This window comes from Schistocerca piceifrons, chromosome 1, assembly GCF_021461385.2.
Source record: "Schistocerca piceifrons isolate TAMUIC-IGC-003096 chromosome 1, iqSchPice1.1, whole genome shotgun sequence".
Classification (NCBI taxonomy): domain Eukaryota; kingdom Metazoa; phylum Arthropoda; class Insecta; order Orthoptera; family Acrididae; genus Schistocerca; species Schistocerca piceifrons.
Genome location: NC_060138.1, coordinates 41,303,832 through 41,318,886, shown reverse-complemented (window position 1 = coordinate 41,318,886; position 15,055 = coordinate 41,303,832). Strand labels below are relative to the sequence as shown.

The 15,055-nt window shown below is 39.0% G+C and overlaps 1 protein-coding gene and 1 non-coding gene across 2 annotated transcripts in view; one reads left to right on the top strand and one right to left on the bottom strand.

The window, feature by feature from the left end:
• Positions 1-15,055, bottom strand: part of LOC124775645 (piwi-like protein Siwi) — a 299,921-nt gene that overhangs the window by 118,027 nt on the left and 166,839 nt on the right. Inside the window, exon 9 of the mRNA XM_047250510.1 lies at positions 759-1,023. Within this exon, the coding sequence (XP_047106466.1) occupies positions 759-1,023 (265 nt within the window). The remainder of the gene's footprint in view (positions 1-758; positions 1,024-15,055) is intronic.
• Trnat-ugu lies at positions 3,608-3,682 on the top strand. Its single transcript has one exon. It is a non-coding gene; the product is annotated as a tRNA-Thr (tRNA).

Here is a 15,055-nt window from a genome sequence, read left to right as displayed (position 1 = left end):
TGATGAACAGAGTGGATAGGAAATATAACTTTGACTGTAATGCAAATGAAGTGGACATAGCTGTACATATTCCAGGCCAGACTAGTGTCAGCAGTCAGAGACAGCAGCCAGATGTGTATGAGTTGCATTTGTGTGTGTGTGTGTGTGTGTGTGTGTGTGTGTGTGTGTGTGTGTGTGTGTGTGTGTGTGTGTGTGTGCGTGCGTGTGCACACGCGCGTGCTTGTGTGTGTGTGTGTGTGTGTGTGTGTGTGTGTGTGTGTAGACTAATTTCAGAAGAAGGCCTTTTGGCCAAAACCTTCCTTCTTTAGCAGTCTTTTTGTTGTGCATGTCTGCGGCTCAACATCTCCACTACATGGTGAGTAGCAACCTATCCCCTTTTTTCTTAAGGGGAATATAGGTGCTGCAATTTGTGGGCAAAAAATGGTAAGTTAGAATATCATTCATCCAAAAATCTTCAATACGTCGTTGTGATCCTACTAACTAATCAATCAATCTAAGCATTTAGACACATTTTAGTGCATTTACTTGTGTGCAGAAGAAAAAGTGCTTGTTTATTCATATCACAGTCCAAATGGGCTTTCATTTTCCAACATCTACAATCCAATACATTAACAAGAAGCAGCAGTGAGATGCTCAACATGTTACTGGAGTTAATACCTGTCAAACTAATAACACTTAAGATGGAAATACTTGTCGAGGCATGTTAGAAAAAGAAACTATCATAGTCAGAGGGCTATTTCTATAAAACATGTACTTACTTGTACCTGTCAGCCCGTTTGTTTTGCAAAATGATTAATATTATCTGAGGAGTAAAAGATGACAACAAATGATCCAAAGCTTGGATGTAGCCCGCAATCCCTTGTTCTTCTTGAACTGAATACACTACACCATCTTCAATTTTAAAATCAATGGCTGCAGCAGCTTTTTGAAGAGTGAATTGGAATTCTTTGCATGCTCGCAATTGTGAATTTGGGCACAGAAGTCCCCATTTCTTGAGCACAGGAGCACTTAGAAGGCCTCTAGCTGAAAAAAAGTGTCAAAGACATTAATTAACTAAAAGTAACAGCATAATGAGCTGTGGGATATAATAGGACACTGTATTTTTTAAAAATTAAAACAAGAAAATGGAAGCCAATGTTTATATGACAGGAGTTTCAATATAGTGCAGAAGCTGCAGTAGAATGAAAGGCCAATTCTGGAAGAATCTACACTGCATAACAAAAAAAAAGTGAAGCACCCAGAAGGGGAGGAGGAAACAGAATGAAACTTCACCACCCATGGCCTAAGTCCCTGCTTCCCATCATGGAACCATGCCAAACATCACAATTTGTATTTCAGTGTTAATACTGCTGCTAGTTTCTAAATAATGGCATGGGACGAAAAAGAACGTTCCAGGGAGTCCATTACTTGTTTTCAAGTGGCAGGTGCAGATCTGAAGGGGTTTAAGATGTTCTTGGTGCACAATATGGTGACCCTCCCTTGTGGTGGTCAAATGTGGTCTGGCCAAGCTTTTGCTTGGTGAAAGTTTGCTTGCCCTCAAGTCCCATGCAGTACAATTTCAAGCTACAGTCACATCCAAATGCCACACAAGTCTGGATATTGTACAAAGAATACTTAATAACACTGGTGGCTCTTCTGCCTATCACAGAGAATTGCAACTCTAATGATTTGCTTACCTGCATGTGGTGTGAACATGTATGAAGTTACATAGACAATCTGAAGATGTCTTCTGTGTGTTCCATTGTTTTTTGTCGCGCAGTGTATCAGTAATTGTTTCTGGATCACTAATAAAGTGATCTATCTCTTTTTTTCCCAACCCCTCAATCTACGTCACCTAAATCGAGTCAAATAAACTTGCAAAAAACGGCTAAAAAACCCCAGATGGTGTCTACTGGCCAATAATGTCATATGATCATTTCATTTTATATTTTCTCTAAAAGTTTTTCCTATTTACTTCATAACAAAATTCCAGATACTTTTTACTTTACCGAGTTACCAATTTCAGCCTTCAATAACATGTTCAACATCTGTATGGTCCTGTAAGACTTCTGTTGTATAGTCTGTAATGGATAAACTTATTGTGATCATTTGATCTCTTCGCTGCTGAATAATGCTCCCTTTTCATTCTACCAAAATACCAATAACCTTAGTAGTTCAAGCTGTTGTACAGGATGAAAAAAACTCTGTGGTACTGCAGTGGGTTCTTTGGTTTGCCCTGGAAGGAGACTGAATTCATGTTCACACATGAAATATTAGTTCACTTTATTACAACATAGGTAAGGAGATTTACTTAATTTTGTACAATTCATTTCCACAGAAATATCATGTGTGTTCACAACTGTCTCTGAACATTAATGTATCACCTGTTACAGACAGAACACAAGTCTCTTCATCACTGTACATTTAACAGTAACTTTTGCATACAGTTCTGCCTAAGACATTGAGTACACACATGGTTTAGTAGAAGAGGATGCTGTTGTCTTACTGTGTTATTCGATGATTGTGGACTGGGCTGAGCAGTCCTCTGCTTGCCATAAGTAGATGCTCATTTGACAATAGAGCTTGCAGTGACTGCCATTATTTGTGGTTGCACTTTGAGGTACCATCCTTGCTTTGGTACTTCGCTCTTCAGACAATGCCACACAAAACTTACCTACTACCTTTTAGGAAATATTTCTTGAAACATATTTGTAATCTAATTAATAACTTTATTAAGTTTCAAGTTAGCATCAATAGCAGTCCATACAAGAGAGCAGTCCACAAGCTGTATTTGAGGACTAAAGCTTTCCGTAATGTTTGTGTTCATAATCCTCATTCATAATCATTTTCAAAATGAAATTTATTTTGCTCTGTAAATTTACTTAGTTTATCATGACAGAACTGTCTGTTATGGTATGAGGGCCAACATAGAATGTTTTTGATGGTTAAATTATTACATTTAACTTTTTTTGGAAATACATTACCAATGAGAGTGAATCAAACATAATTCTTTCACTATATATGACGGTAGTATCTGTTCCCGAAAGAATAGTTACTATAGATGACCATGCAACTTTTTGCAAGAATGAAATGATAATTAAATGGACACCCTAGCTGTAAACAGGTGTTGATACACTTCATTGGGGACATGCTCCATGGGGAGCGTGCAAGGGATAAGTCCCAGCAGATGCACTATTCTCTGTGGCCTCGGCGTCTCAGATGGATAGTGTCTGCCATGTAAGCAGGAGATCCCAGGTTAGAGACACATTTTCAACATGTCCCCAATGAAGTATATCAATGCCTGGTTGCAGCTAGGGTGTCCATTTAATTATCATTTCATTCTAGCAAAATGCTGCATGGTCATCTATGGTAACTTCTTTCGGGAACAGATGCTACAGTCATATATAGTTAAAATATGGCTTCCCAGCCATTGACCTTCTTGTGTGCGAACGCAAACACTATGCCCGAACCAGTATGGGACTTGGTAGATAATCTTCCATGAGTAATGAGTATGATGGGCAAACATCTATTAGGCGCACTACGAATGTAGTGGTGTGGACATGTTGGGAATGTGCATCTCACAGAGAGCGTGCAAGGGATAAGTCCCTGCAGACACACTATTCTCTGTGCCCTCGGTAGTTCAGATGGATAGAGCGTCTGCCATGTAAGCAGGAGATCCCGGGTTCAAGTCCCGGTTGGGGCACACATTTTCAACATGTCCTCAATGAAGTATATTAATGCCTGGTTGCAGTTAGGGTGTCCATTTAATTATAATTTCATGATTCTTCAAGCTTCATAAATATTCATATACATGAACTTATACAGGGTGTTACAAAAAGGTACGGCCACACTTTCAGGAAACATTCCTCACACACAAATAAAGAAAAGATGTTATGTGGACATGTGTCTGGAAACGCTTAATTTCCATGTTAGAGCTCGTATTAGTTTCGTCAGAATGTACTGTACTTCCTCGATTCACCAGCAGTTGGCCCAATTAAAGGAAGGTAATGTTGACTTTGGTGCTTGTGTTGACATGCAACTCATTGCTCTACAGTACTAGCATTAAGCACATCAGTACGTAGCATCAACAGGTTAGTGTTCATCATGAACGTGGTTTTGCAGTCGGTGCAATGTTTACAAATGTGGAGTTGGCAGATGCCCATTATGGATTAGCACGGGGCAATAGCCGTGGCGCGGTACGTTTGTATTAAGACAGATTTCCAGAACGAAGGTGTTCCGACAGCAAGACGTTCGAAGCAATTGATCAGCGTCTTAGGGAGCATGGAACATTCCAGCCTATGACTCGCTACTGGGGAAGACCTAGAACGACGAGGACACCTGCAATGGACGAGGCAATTCTTTGTGCAGTTGACGATAACCCTAATTTCAGCGTCAGAGAAGTTGCTGCTGTACAAGGTAACGCTGACCACGTCACTGTATGGAGAGTGCTACGGGAGAACCAGTTGTTTCCGTACCATGTACAGCGTGTGCAGGCACTATCAGCAGCTGATTGGCCTCCACGAATACACTTCTGCAAATGGTTCATCCAACAATGTGTCAATCCTCATTTCAGTGCAAACGTTCTCTTTACGGATGAGGCTTCATTCCAACGTGATCAAATTGTAAATTTTCACAATCAACATGTGTGGGCTGATGAGAATTCGCACGCAATTGTGCAATCACGTCATCAACACAGATTTTCTGTGAACGTTTGGGCAGGCATTAATGGTGATGTCTTGATTGGGTCCCATGTTCTTCCACCTATGCTCAATGGAGCATGTTATCATGATTTCATACGGGATACTCTACCTGTGCTGCTAGAACATGTGCCTTTACAAGTAAGACACAAAATGTGGTCCATGCACAATGGAGGTCCTGCACATTTCAGTCGAAGTGTTCATACGCTTCTCAACAACAGATATGGTGACCGATGGATTGGTAGACGTGGACCAATTCCATGGCCTCCACACTCTCCTGACCTCAACCCTCTTGACTTTCATTTATGGGGACATTTGAAAGCTCTTGTCTACGCAACCCCGGTACCAAATGTAGAGACTCATCGTGCTCGTATTGTGGATGGCTGTGATACAATACGCCATTCTCCAGCGCTGCATCAGTGCATCAGGGATTCCATGCGACGGAGGGTGGATGCATGTATCCTCGCTAACGGAGGACATTTTGAACATTTCCTGTAACAAAGTGTTTGAAGTCAGCTGGTACGTTCTGTTGCTGTGTGTTTCCATTCCATGATTAATGTGATTTGAAGAGAAGTAATAAAATGAGCTCTAACATGGAAAGTAAGCGTTTCCGGACACATGTCATTTAACATATTTTCTTTCTTTGTGTGTGAGGAATGTTCCCTGAAAGTTTGGCCGTATCTTTTTGTAACACCCTGTATAGTCTCCTGAATGGGACACACATTTCCCCTAGCATGAGGGCAGTTTGTTGATCCCATTTTCGTAAAATGAGCATGACTCTGACAGTAACCAGTCGCACATGCACACTTCCACAGTGTCATTGTTGTCAAATTTGTATTCTCCTTCTGCTTGCTTTTCTGTTCCAAAGAAACAAAAATCACAGGGCAATAAGTTGTAATTGTATGAAGGATGTTCTGGTGTTGTCCAGAAGACTTCCAGAATTTTTTGTTGAGTTTGGACAGTTGTGTGTCATCAAGGATTGTTATGAAGCATGATTACATCCCGGAATGGAAACGTGCATCATTTCTAATTTGGTCCAGAAGTAGGCAATGGTATGCAGCATTAATAGTACTATGTTCATGGAGAAAATCTGTGAGAAGAACTCCTCCAAAATCAAAAAAGACTCCTGAAAGAACATTACCCACAGAGTCAGTTTTTGGCTTTGATGGGTGCAGATTTGTCTCTTTGGGCTATTCCCTGCCGCTTTTTTTCAATTTCAGGATGTAATGGTGCACCCATACATTGCTGGCCACAGTCCAGTGCAAAGAAATGTTCCCCTTCAATTTGGTAGCATGTCAGTATCTGTTTGACATATCAAGATAATGAAATTTGTGCTCTGTGGGGAGAAGACAAGGCAGAAACAATGTGAACACTTTCCAAGGTCCAAGGTTGTTAATAACAATCGCCTGAGACTACTGTAGCTCCTACCTGGAGTTCCCTTTGGTAGAAACTCCAAGAGAATACACTATTAAATGAGTTGAAAAATGCACCACTTCCTTCAAAATGACATTGAAAATAAAATTAGAAAAATCAATACACACATGTTATCAGAAGAGAACAAAATTATAATGATACACTATGAACCAGCATACACTCTGTGGTGACTTACAATATGCAGATGTAAACACAGATACAGTTATATCATTTTGCTGCAAATGTACCTAATATATTGGCAAATTAATGTGTTCTAAGTAAAGCATTAGAATATGTCATGACTGCTTTAACTATTTAGAAAATATTAAATAAGGTACAAAACTGTGAAATGTAGTTCTTATTTTAAAGATGTGTGTTTAGTTCTTCCTTCTAGCTATTTTGAAGAGTTGCTCAATCAATTTTATTTTGTTTGCATTTACAGAACCTCAGTAACTAACTTTCATTTAGGATGCTTTGTTGGGAACCATACTTTGAAGCTTTCAGCTGACATATGATTAAGTTCATAAATTTTCTCCTTTTCCTGACACAGTCCCTTTGGCTATGCCAAATATAGTTCTCAATGCTCAAAAAATAAAGTATCAAAGTATTACAATTTTGGATAATTAATTATCAGAAAGCAATCAAACTTAAGAACCACATAGTGCATAAATAACAGAATGTTTTAAGGCTGTTCATGTTACACACAAGCAGTATGAACAGGCTACATTTAAATTTTTCCAGCAGTTTGCAGTTTTAGTACATCTTATAGTTCATATACACCTACAGCCCTGCAACTGTTGAAATCATTATTGAATATTCTTGGAAAAAGTAGCTACATTTAATTAAATTTCTACACTGTGAATGGTGAGACACCACAAACAGCATGGGCTGCACTGAACTTAACCCCACCAACTGGAGGCTAACAGTTATTGAGTTTAGCAACTGCCATTACTTGTAAGATAGAAATAAAGAATCTCAATAGAAAGTGTGATTTGACTGAAAGAAGTAGTACTTTTACAATGTATAGCATCACAGGGCCAGATGTGGACATTGACCACAATACAGTGGTCATGTTCTGTAGATTAAAACTGAAGAAATTGGGAAAAGGTATGAAATTGAGGAGGTGGAACCTGGATAAACTGAGGGTTGTTGAGAGTTTCAGAGGGAGCATTAGGCAACAGCTGACTGGAACAAGGGAAAGGAATACAGCAGAAGATGAATAGGTAGCTTCAGGAGATGAATAGTGAAGGCAGTGAAGTAGCAAATAGGTAGACAATGCCTAGTAGGAATCCTTGGACAACACAAGAGATACAGAATTTAACTGATGAAAGTATAACATATAAAAATGCAGCAAATTAAGCAGGAGAAAGGGAATACAAATGTTTAAAAATGAGACTGATGGGATGTGCAAAATGGCTAAGCAGGAATAGCTAGAGAGCAAATGTAAGGATTTAGAAACATATTTAACTAGAGGAAAAGTGGGTACCACTACAAGAAAATTAAAAAGAGCTTTGGGGAAAAGAGAAGCAAACTGTATGAATATCAAGAACTCAGATGTAAAACCAGTCCTAAGCAAAGAAATGAAAGCAAAAAGGTGGAAGGAGTATATAGAGGGTCTATACAAGGGATATGTACTTGTGGGAAATTTTACAGAAATGGAAGAGGATGCAGATGAAAAAGAGATGGGAGATGTAACAGCATGAAGAATCTGACAGAGCACTGAAAGATCTAAGTCGAAAAAAGGCCCTAGTAGTATACAACATTCCATTAGAAGTACAGATAGTCTTGGGAGAGCCAGCCATTACAAAATTCTTCCATCTGGTGAGAAGATGTATGAGACAGTCGAAACACCCTCAGACTTCAAGAAGAATGTAATAATTGCAACTCCAAAGAAAGCAGGTGCTGACAGGAGTAAAAATTACCAAAACATTATTTTAATAAGTCACAGTTGTAAAATAGCAACACAAATTCTTTACAGAAGAATGGAAAAACTGGCAGAAGCTGACCTCAGGGAAGATCAGTTTGAATTCCGGAGAAATATAGGAATACATAAGGCGATACTGACCTTTCAATTAATCTTAGAGGATGGATTAAGGAATGACAAACCTACGTTTATAGCATTTGTAGACTTAGATAAAGCTTTTGACAATGCTGACTGAAATACTCTCTTTTAAATTCAGAAGGTAGCAGGGGTAAAATACAAGGAGAGAAAGACTATTTACAACTTGTACAGAAACCAGATGGCAATAATAAAATTGGAGGGGTGGGGGAGAACAGTGGTTGAGAAGGGAGTGAGACATGGTTGTAGCCAATTCCCAATATTATTCAATCTGTACACTGAACAAGCAGTAAAGGAAAAATTTGGAGTAGACATTAAAGATCTGGGAAAAGAAATAAGATCTTTGAGGTTTGCCAATGACATTGTAATTCTGTCAGAGAGAACACAAAACCTTGGAAGAGCAGTTGAACAGAATGGACATTATCTTGAAAGGATATTAGGTGAACATCAGCAAAAGCAAAACAAGAATAATGGAATGCAGTTGAATTAAATTAGGTAATGCTGGGGGAATTAGATTAGGTAAGAAGAAACTGAAAGTAGTATATGAGTTTTGCTATTTAGGCAGCAAAATAACTGATGGCCAAAGTAGAGAGAATATAAAATGTAGACTGGCAGAGGAAGAAAAGCATTTACGAAGAAGAGAAATTTGTTAACCCTGAATATAAATTTAAATGTTGAGAAGTTTTTTCTGAAATTTTTTTCTGGAGTGCACCCAGGTAAGGAAGTGAAACATGGACACTGAAACATGGACGAGAAATAGTTTGCACAAAAAGAGGGCAAGCTTTCAAAGTGTGGCGCTACAAATAATATTGAAGATTAGGTGGATAGATCATGTAACAGGAGGTAATAAATAGAATTGGCGAAATTTGTGGCACAAATTGACCAAAAGAAGGCATTGGTTGACAGGACACATTCTGAGACATCCAGGGATCACCTACTCAGTATTGGAGGGAAGTGTTAGAGGTAAAAATTGTAGAGGGAGACCAAAAGATGAATACAGTAAGCAGATTCAGAAACATGTAGGATCCAATAGTTTTTCGGAGATGAAGAGCCTCCCACAGGATAAAGTAGCATGGAGAGCTGCATCAAACCAGTCTTCAGTGAAGACCACAACAACAACATGGCTTCACAGTACTGGTGTATTATCTTTAAATTACTAAGCGTAAAGCATATAAATGCAATCCTTTCTATTTGAAGGACTATATCCTGTATCCAGCAAATACCAAACAGGATTGGCACAATACTTTTCCAATTTTGTGGAGAATCAACCATACCCACATACAGGCTATTATTAATTTGGGGTCCCAACTCCCAAAGGCATTTTCAAGCTATTGCCAGCTGCCCTCTGGGAAAGAATGTGTGTACGCCTACTGTCCATGTCTAGGGTTATCGCATTGTCCAATATGACACTGTTTTCAAAGTACTGCACATCATGCATTTGAGGTGAGGGTGAGTGTGCCTCCACAAGTTCCAGATGCAGGTGTTTTAATGCACTTGGCTACCTCAATGGGTCATATAAATGCAGTAAAGGTGGCAGGGGTAAAATACAGGGAGCGAAAGGCTATTTACAATTTGTACAGAAACCAGATGGCAGTTATAAGAGTCGAGGGACATGAAAGGGAAGCAGTGGTTGGGAAGGGAGTAAGACAGGGTTGTAGCCTCTCCCCGATGTTGTTCAATCTGTATATTGAGCAAGCAGTAAAGGAAACAAAAGAAAAATTCGGAGTAGGTATTAAAATTCATGGAGAAGAAATAAAAACTTTGAGGTTCGCCGATGACATTGTAATTCTGTCAGAGACAGCAAAGGACTTGGAAGAGCAGTTGAATGGAATGGACAGTGTCTTGAAAGGAGGATATAAGATGAACATCAACAAAAGCAAAACAAGGATAATGGAATGTAGTCTAATTAATTCGGGTGATGCTGAGGGAATTAGATTAGGAAATGAGGCACTTAAAGTAGTAAAGGAGTTTTGCTATTTGGGGAGCAAAATAACTGATGATGGTCGAAGTAGAGAGGATATAAAATGTAGGCTGGCTATGGCAAGGAAAGCGTTTCTGAAGAAGAGAAATTTGTTAACATCCAGTATTGATTTAAGTGTCAGGAAGTCATTTCTGAAAGTATTCGTATGGAGTGTAGCCATGTATGGAAGTGAAACATGGACGATAAATAGTTTGGACAAGAAGAGAATAGAAGCTTTCGAAATGTGGTGCTACAGAAGAATGCTGAAGATTAGATGGGTAGATCACATAACTAATGAGGAAGTATTGAATTGGATTGGGGAGAAGAGAAGTTTGTGGCACAACTTGACCAGAAGAAGGGATCGGTTGGTAGGACATGTTCTGAGGCATCAAGGGATCACCAATTTAGTATTGGAGGGCAGCGTGGAGGGTAAAAATCGTAGAGGGAGACCAAGAGATGAATACACTAAGCAGATTCAGAAGGATGTTGGTTGCAGTAGGTACTGGGAGATGAAAAAGCTTGCACAGGATAGAGTAGCATGGAGAGCTGCATCAAACCAGTCTCAGGACTGAAGACCACAACAACAACAACAACATGATTGATATTGTGTACAAAGCATGTAAATCTGATATGCCTAAAATTTTATAGATTCAAAAATATATTATGCAACTGTCAAGTTACAAACTCAGTCTATATGCCTAATATGTTATAGATTCAAAAATACATTATGCAACTCAATCTATCATCAAATATGCATAAAATGTATTGATAGGATATGCACAGCCTGAAGCAATGGTTCCATTTGAACAAAATTTTATTACTATATTGAGCGAGTTATATACTACACAGGATTAATCACCTAAACCTTGTATCACAAATATTGTGGAAATGGAAAGTGCTACTCACGTGCAGTTTTCACATATGGATTGGTAGTCAGGGGCTTGTAGTGTTAGCCAATCAACAGAATGTAATAATACTTAGAAAAAGTATTTTTTGTGCAAAGATACACTTCTTCAAGTGGTAAAATGCCTACTGACATTAACAAACTAAAAGTAGAATAAATTAGAAAGTCGGAGGTGTTTGTCAAAGGATTCTAGCGCGAGTTGTTTATGAGGTATCGTACTCTGACAAGTTTCCACAATGACACTTGCTAGCCAGTCAACCTGAGTAGTTTCTAGGTATGATGATGTTATATTTGCTTACAGTGTGCTTGTGTGTTCCTTGAGTGTACTGCGACTTGCTGATCTGCAATTGTGTGATAGTCCAAGCAGTAGGTCAAATGGGAAAAATGGAATCTACCAATGCAGAAAAATCCAACATGCTCATGATATATGGAGAGTGTAGGGAGAATGCAGTTCGTGTTGGTACAGTGTATGCAGCAAGATATCCCAACATCTGTCAACCATCTTGGCAAATATTTATCAACTTCTTCAACCAGTTATGTGAAAGCCGTAGTGTTACACCTAGACAACCTAACAGAAGGAAAAAAGTGACAACAGAGGAGGGGGGAGTTAATGTTCTTGCTGCTGTTGCACTTGATTTGCACACTGTCTTGTGTGAAACTGTATGACCAAATGGAATGAGTCAGGCAAGAGTCCTCGACTGACATAGGTTCCATCTCACCACATCTCTCACCATCAAGAGCTGCATGGAAACAATTATGAGAACCATGTTAGCTTATGTACATGACCATTAAGGCAGGATACTCCAGTATCATGTATCTTGTTTAGTGAAGAAGCTACATTTACCAATCACGCCAGGTAAACCATCAGCACTTATGGAGTATAAATGTTTTGTGCAGGACAGTGAAGCATCAGCTCTTACGTCCATTTTCGATAGATGGAACAACTGAACATGCACAAATATCACAGCTTCATAACAGACCATCTTCCACAGATGCTATAAGACATTTCTCTACAGACTAGGAGGAACCTGTGGTAGCAACATGATGGCTGTCCAGTCCATAGTTCATGAAGTACCACAGCATGTCTTCATGAATTGTTTCCAACTCGTTGGGTTGGATGCAGTGGACCCCTATCATGGCTGGGCTGTTCCCCAGATTTGATGCCTGTAGACTTTATTCTGTGGGGAAAGCTGAATGACACTGTCTACAAGGACATAACTACACCTGATGATACAGAACTTACTACTGTAGACTGCTCGGACGTCTCTGATGAAATGCTAGCCTGTGTGCAGTAGTCATTCAGTACCAGACTGGAAGCATGTATTGCTGCTACCAGTGGTCATTTTGAACATAACCTGCAGTGGTCATTTGTCTTGTTGCTGGTAAGGATCCAGTGTGTGTTACCACAGGTATTGCCCTAGTGTCAGTGAGGGTACTTTTCAAAATACAATATCTTGTAAATGACTCACACTAGAACTCTGCAGCAAACACCACTGACATTCTAGTTAACCTTACTTTTAGTTGGTTAATGTCAACAGACATTGTTCCATTTTAAAAAAAGTGTATGTTTGCACAAAAAGTACACTTTTTAAGTATCATTACAATCTGCTGATTGGCTAATGATATGAGCTCCTGCCTATCAATCCATTCTGTGAGAACAGCAGATCAATAGCACTTTCCATTTCTGCAGGATTTGCAGTGTAAGTTTTAGCTCGTTCACCCTGTATATATGAGGGTGATTTGACAAGTATGGTAATGGTCCATGAAACAATGGAACATTTTCGTTTTGCCTTTGTAATTGGTAAGCCTGATTAGTCCAATAAAGAATTTCAACAACTTACAGCATACACTTCATTGCTGACATCCATCTGAATTGTTCAGTGTGTCAACTCCAATTGAAAATGGAGAAAACTAAGTTTTTTATTGTCACTAAACATTTTCATTTGAAGGGTTGAACAGCTGCACAGATCGAAGCAGAACTGAATGAAGTTCACGCAGACACTGCACCATCACTGAAGACAGGATACTCCAGATGTATCATGTATCTTGTTTAGTGATGAAGCTACATTTATCAATCACAGCCAGGTAAAACATCAGCATTTATGGAGTGTAAATGTGTTGTGCAGGACAGTGAAGCATCAGATCTTACGTCTGTTTTTCAAAGACGGAACAACTGAACATGCACAAATATCACAGCTTTGTAACAGTCCATCTTCCACAGATACTATAAGACACTTCTCTACAGACTAGGAGGAACCTGTGGTAGCAACATGATGGCTGTCCAGTCCATTGTGCATGGAGTACTACAGCATGTCTTCACGAATTGTTTCCAAATTGTTGAATTGGAAGCAGTGGACCTGTATGATATACACATGTGATATATACATTACTATTGGATTAACAAATTTAAATGTGGTCAGACGAGCACCGAAGTGCACTTCTGCCATCCAATTGAGGTCACTACAAAAGAGCCCATTGACAAAATCCATGATATGGTAATGCAAGGCCACCAAATAAAAATTCATTAAATTCCTGAGACTGTAGGCACCTCAACTGAGTGAGTGCATAATATTCTGCACAAAGAATTGGCTATGAAGAAGCTGTGTGCATGATCGGTGGTGGAAATGCTCACAGTTGACCAAACAAGCATCCAGCACAACATTTCAACACACAGTCTGGTGATGTTCCATTGCAATCTGAAATGATTTTTTGTGCCCATTTGAGACTGTTCATGAAACCTGAATACAATACTACATGCCAGAGTCAAAAAGGCAGTCAATACAATGGACAAAGGCTGGTGAAACTGCCGCGAAGAAGACAAAGGCCATTTTGTCACCTGGAAAGGTGATGGCCACTGTTTTTTGGGAATCCTAAGGAATAATCCTCATAGATTACTTGGAAAACTGCAGAACCATAATTGGAACCTATTATGCTTCATTGTTGGATCATGTGAAACTTGTCTTGGCTGAAAATGACCAAGGTTGGTTTGCAAAAAAGAGCTCTTTAACTAGGAGAACACATCATCCCACACATTGGTGATACAATGGCAAAAGTGCATGAATTACACTTTGACTTGCTGCCTTGTCCACCCTATTCACCATACATAGGTCCAAGTGAGTTGTTCTGTTCCCCAATGTGAAACTTTGTCTTTCTGGGAAGAAATGATGAAGTGATAGTTGCAGTCTACGAGCATTTTGCAGAGTTTGACAGAATCTATTTTTCTGAAAGGATGAAAAATATGGAGGATTTGTGGACCAAGTGTATATCCCCCAAAGGAGGCTATATCGAGAAGTAAGGTGAATTGTCCATGAAACAAACATTTTTTCTTCCTGTTTCACCAGACTTATCAAACCACCCTTGTACAAGCATAACCACTACATGGAACATGTACGGAAAGACTGTCTTGGACAATGATTTCTGTCTTTTGTATAGCCTTCTCCTACACTGTTCAGTGTTCTCTCGATAAATGTCAATACTGTGCATTTATCATACAATATACCTCCCATGGTGGATGCTGCATTCACAGATGCCCATTATATGCAGAATCTACACTCATCACCCAACATATCTTTGAATCAGTCATTGCTCCAAATTAATTTTTATTACATCATGACAGGTGAGTTCCACTACAATGATGAGTAAGAGGAAGCACTCCTTTGGTTGTTGTTTTTGATTAAGAGCACATGTAACAGTAATTAGCACCCAAGCTAATCGCCTGATAGAAGTCATATATCCAACATGTGAGGCAATTATTCAAAAATCTTCCAGCCATCTGCAGACCAAATACACGATTTTATAGAACTCATCCAAATTGTTCACTACATTTTGTCCTCAAAAATTTATAATGTTTATTAATAAACTACAATGGTCAAAACAGTAAATCACTATAGGGGCAATCCATATATAATTGGTATGGACTCGTCATGTTTTCAGAGGTTTTCATTTGTTATTCTCTTGTAGCATAATTACGTAATTCACACTAAAATTCTTAGGTTTTTATTCATCATCTGTCAAATGCTATGAAATATGTATATATGTTTAAC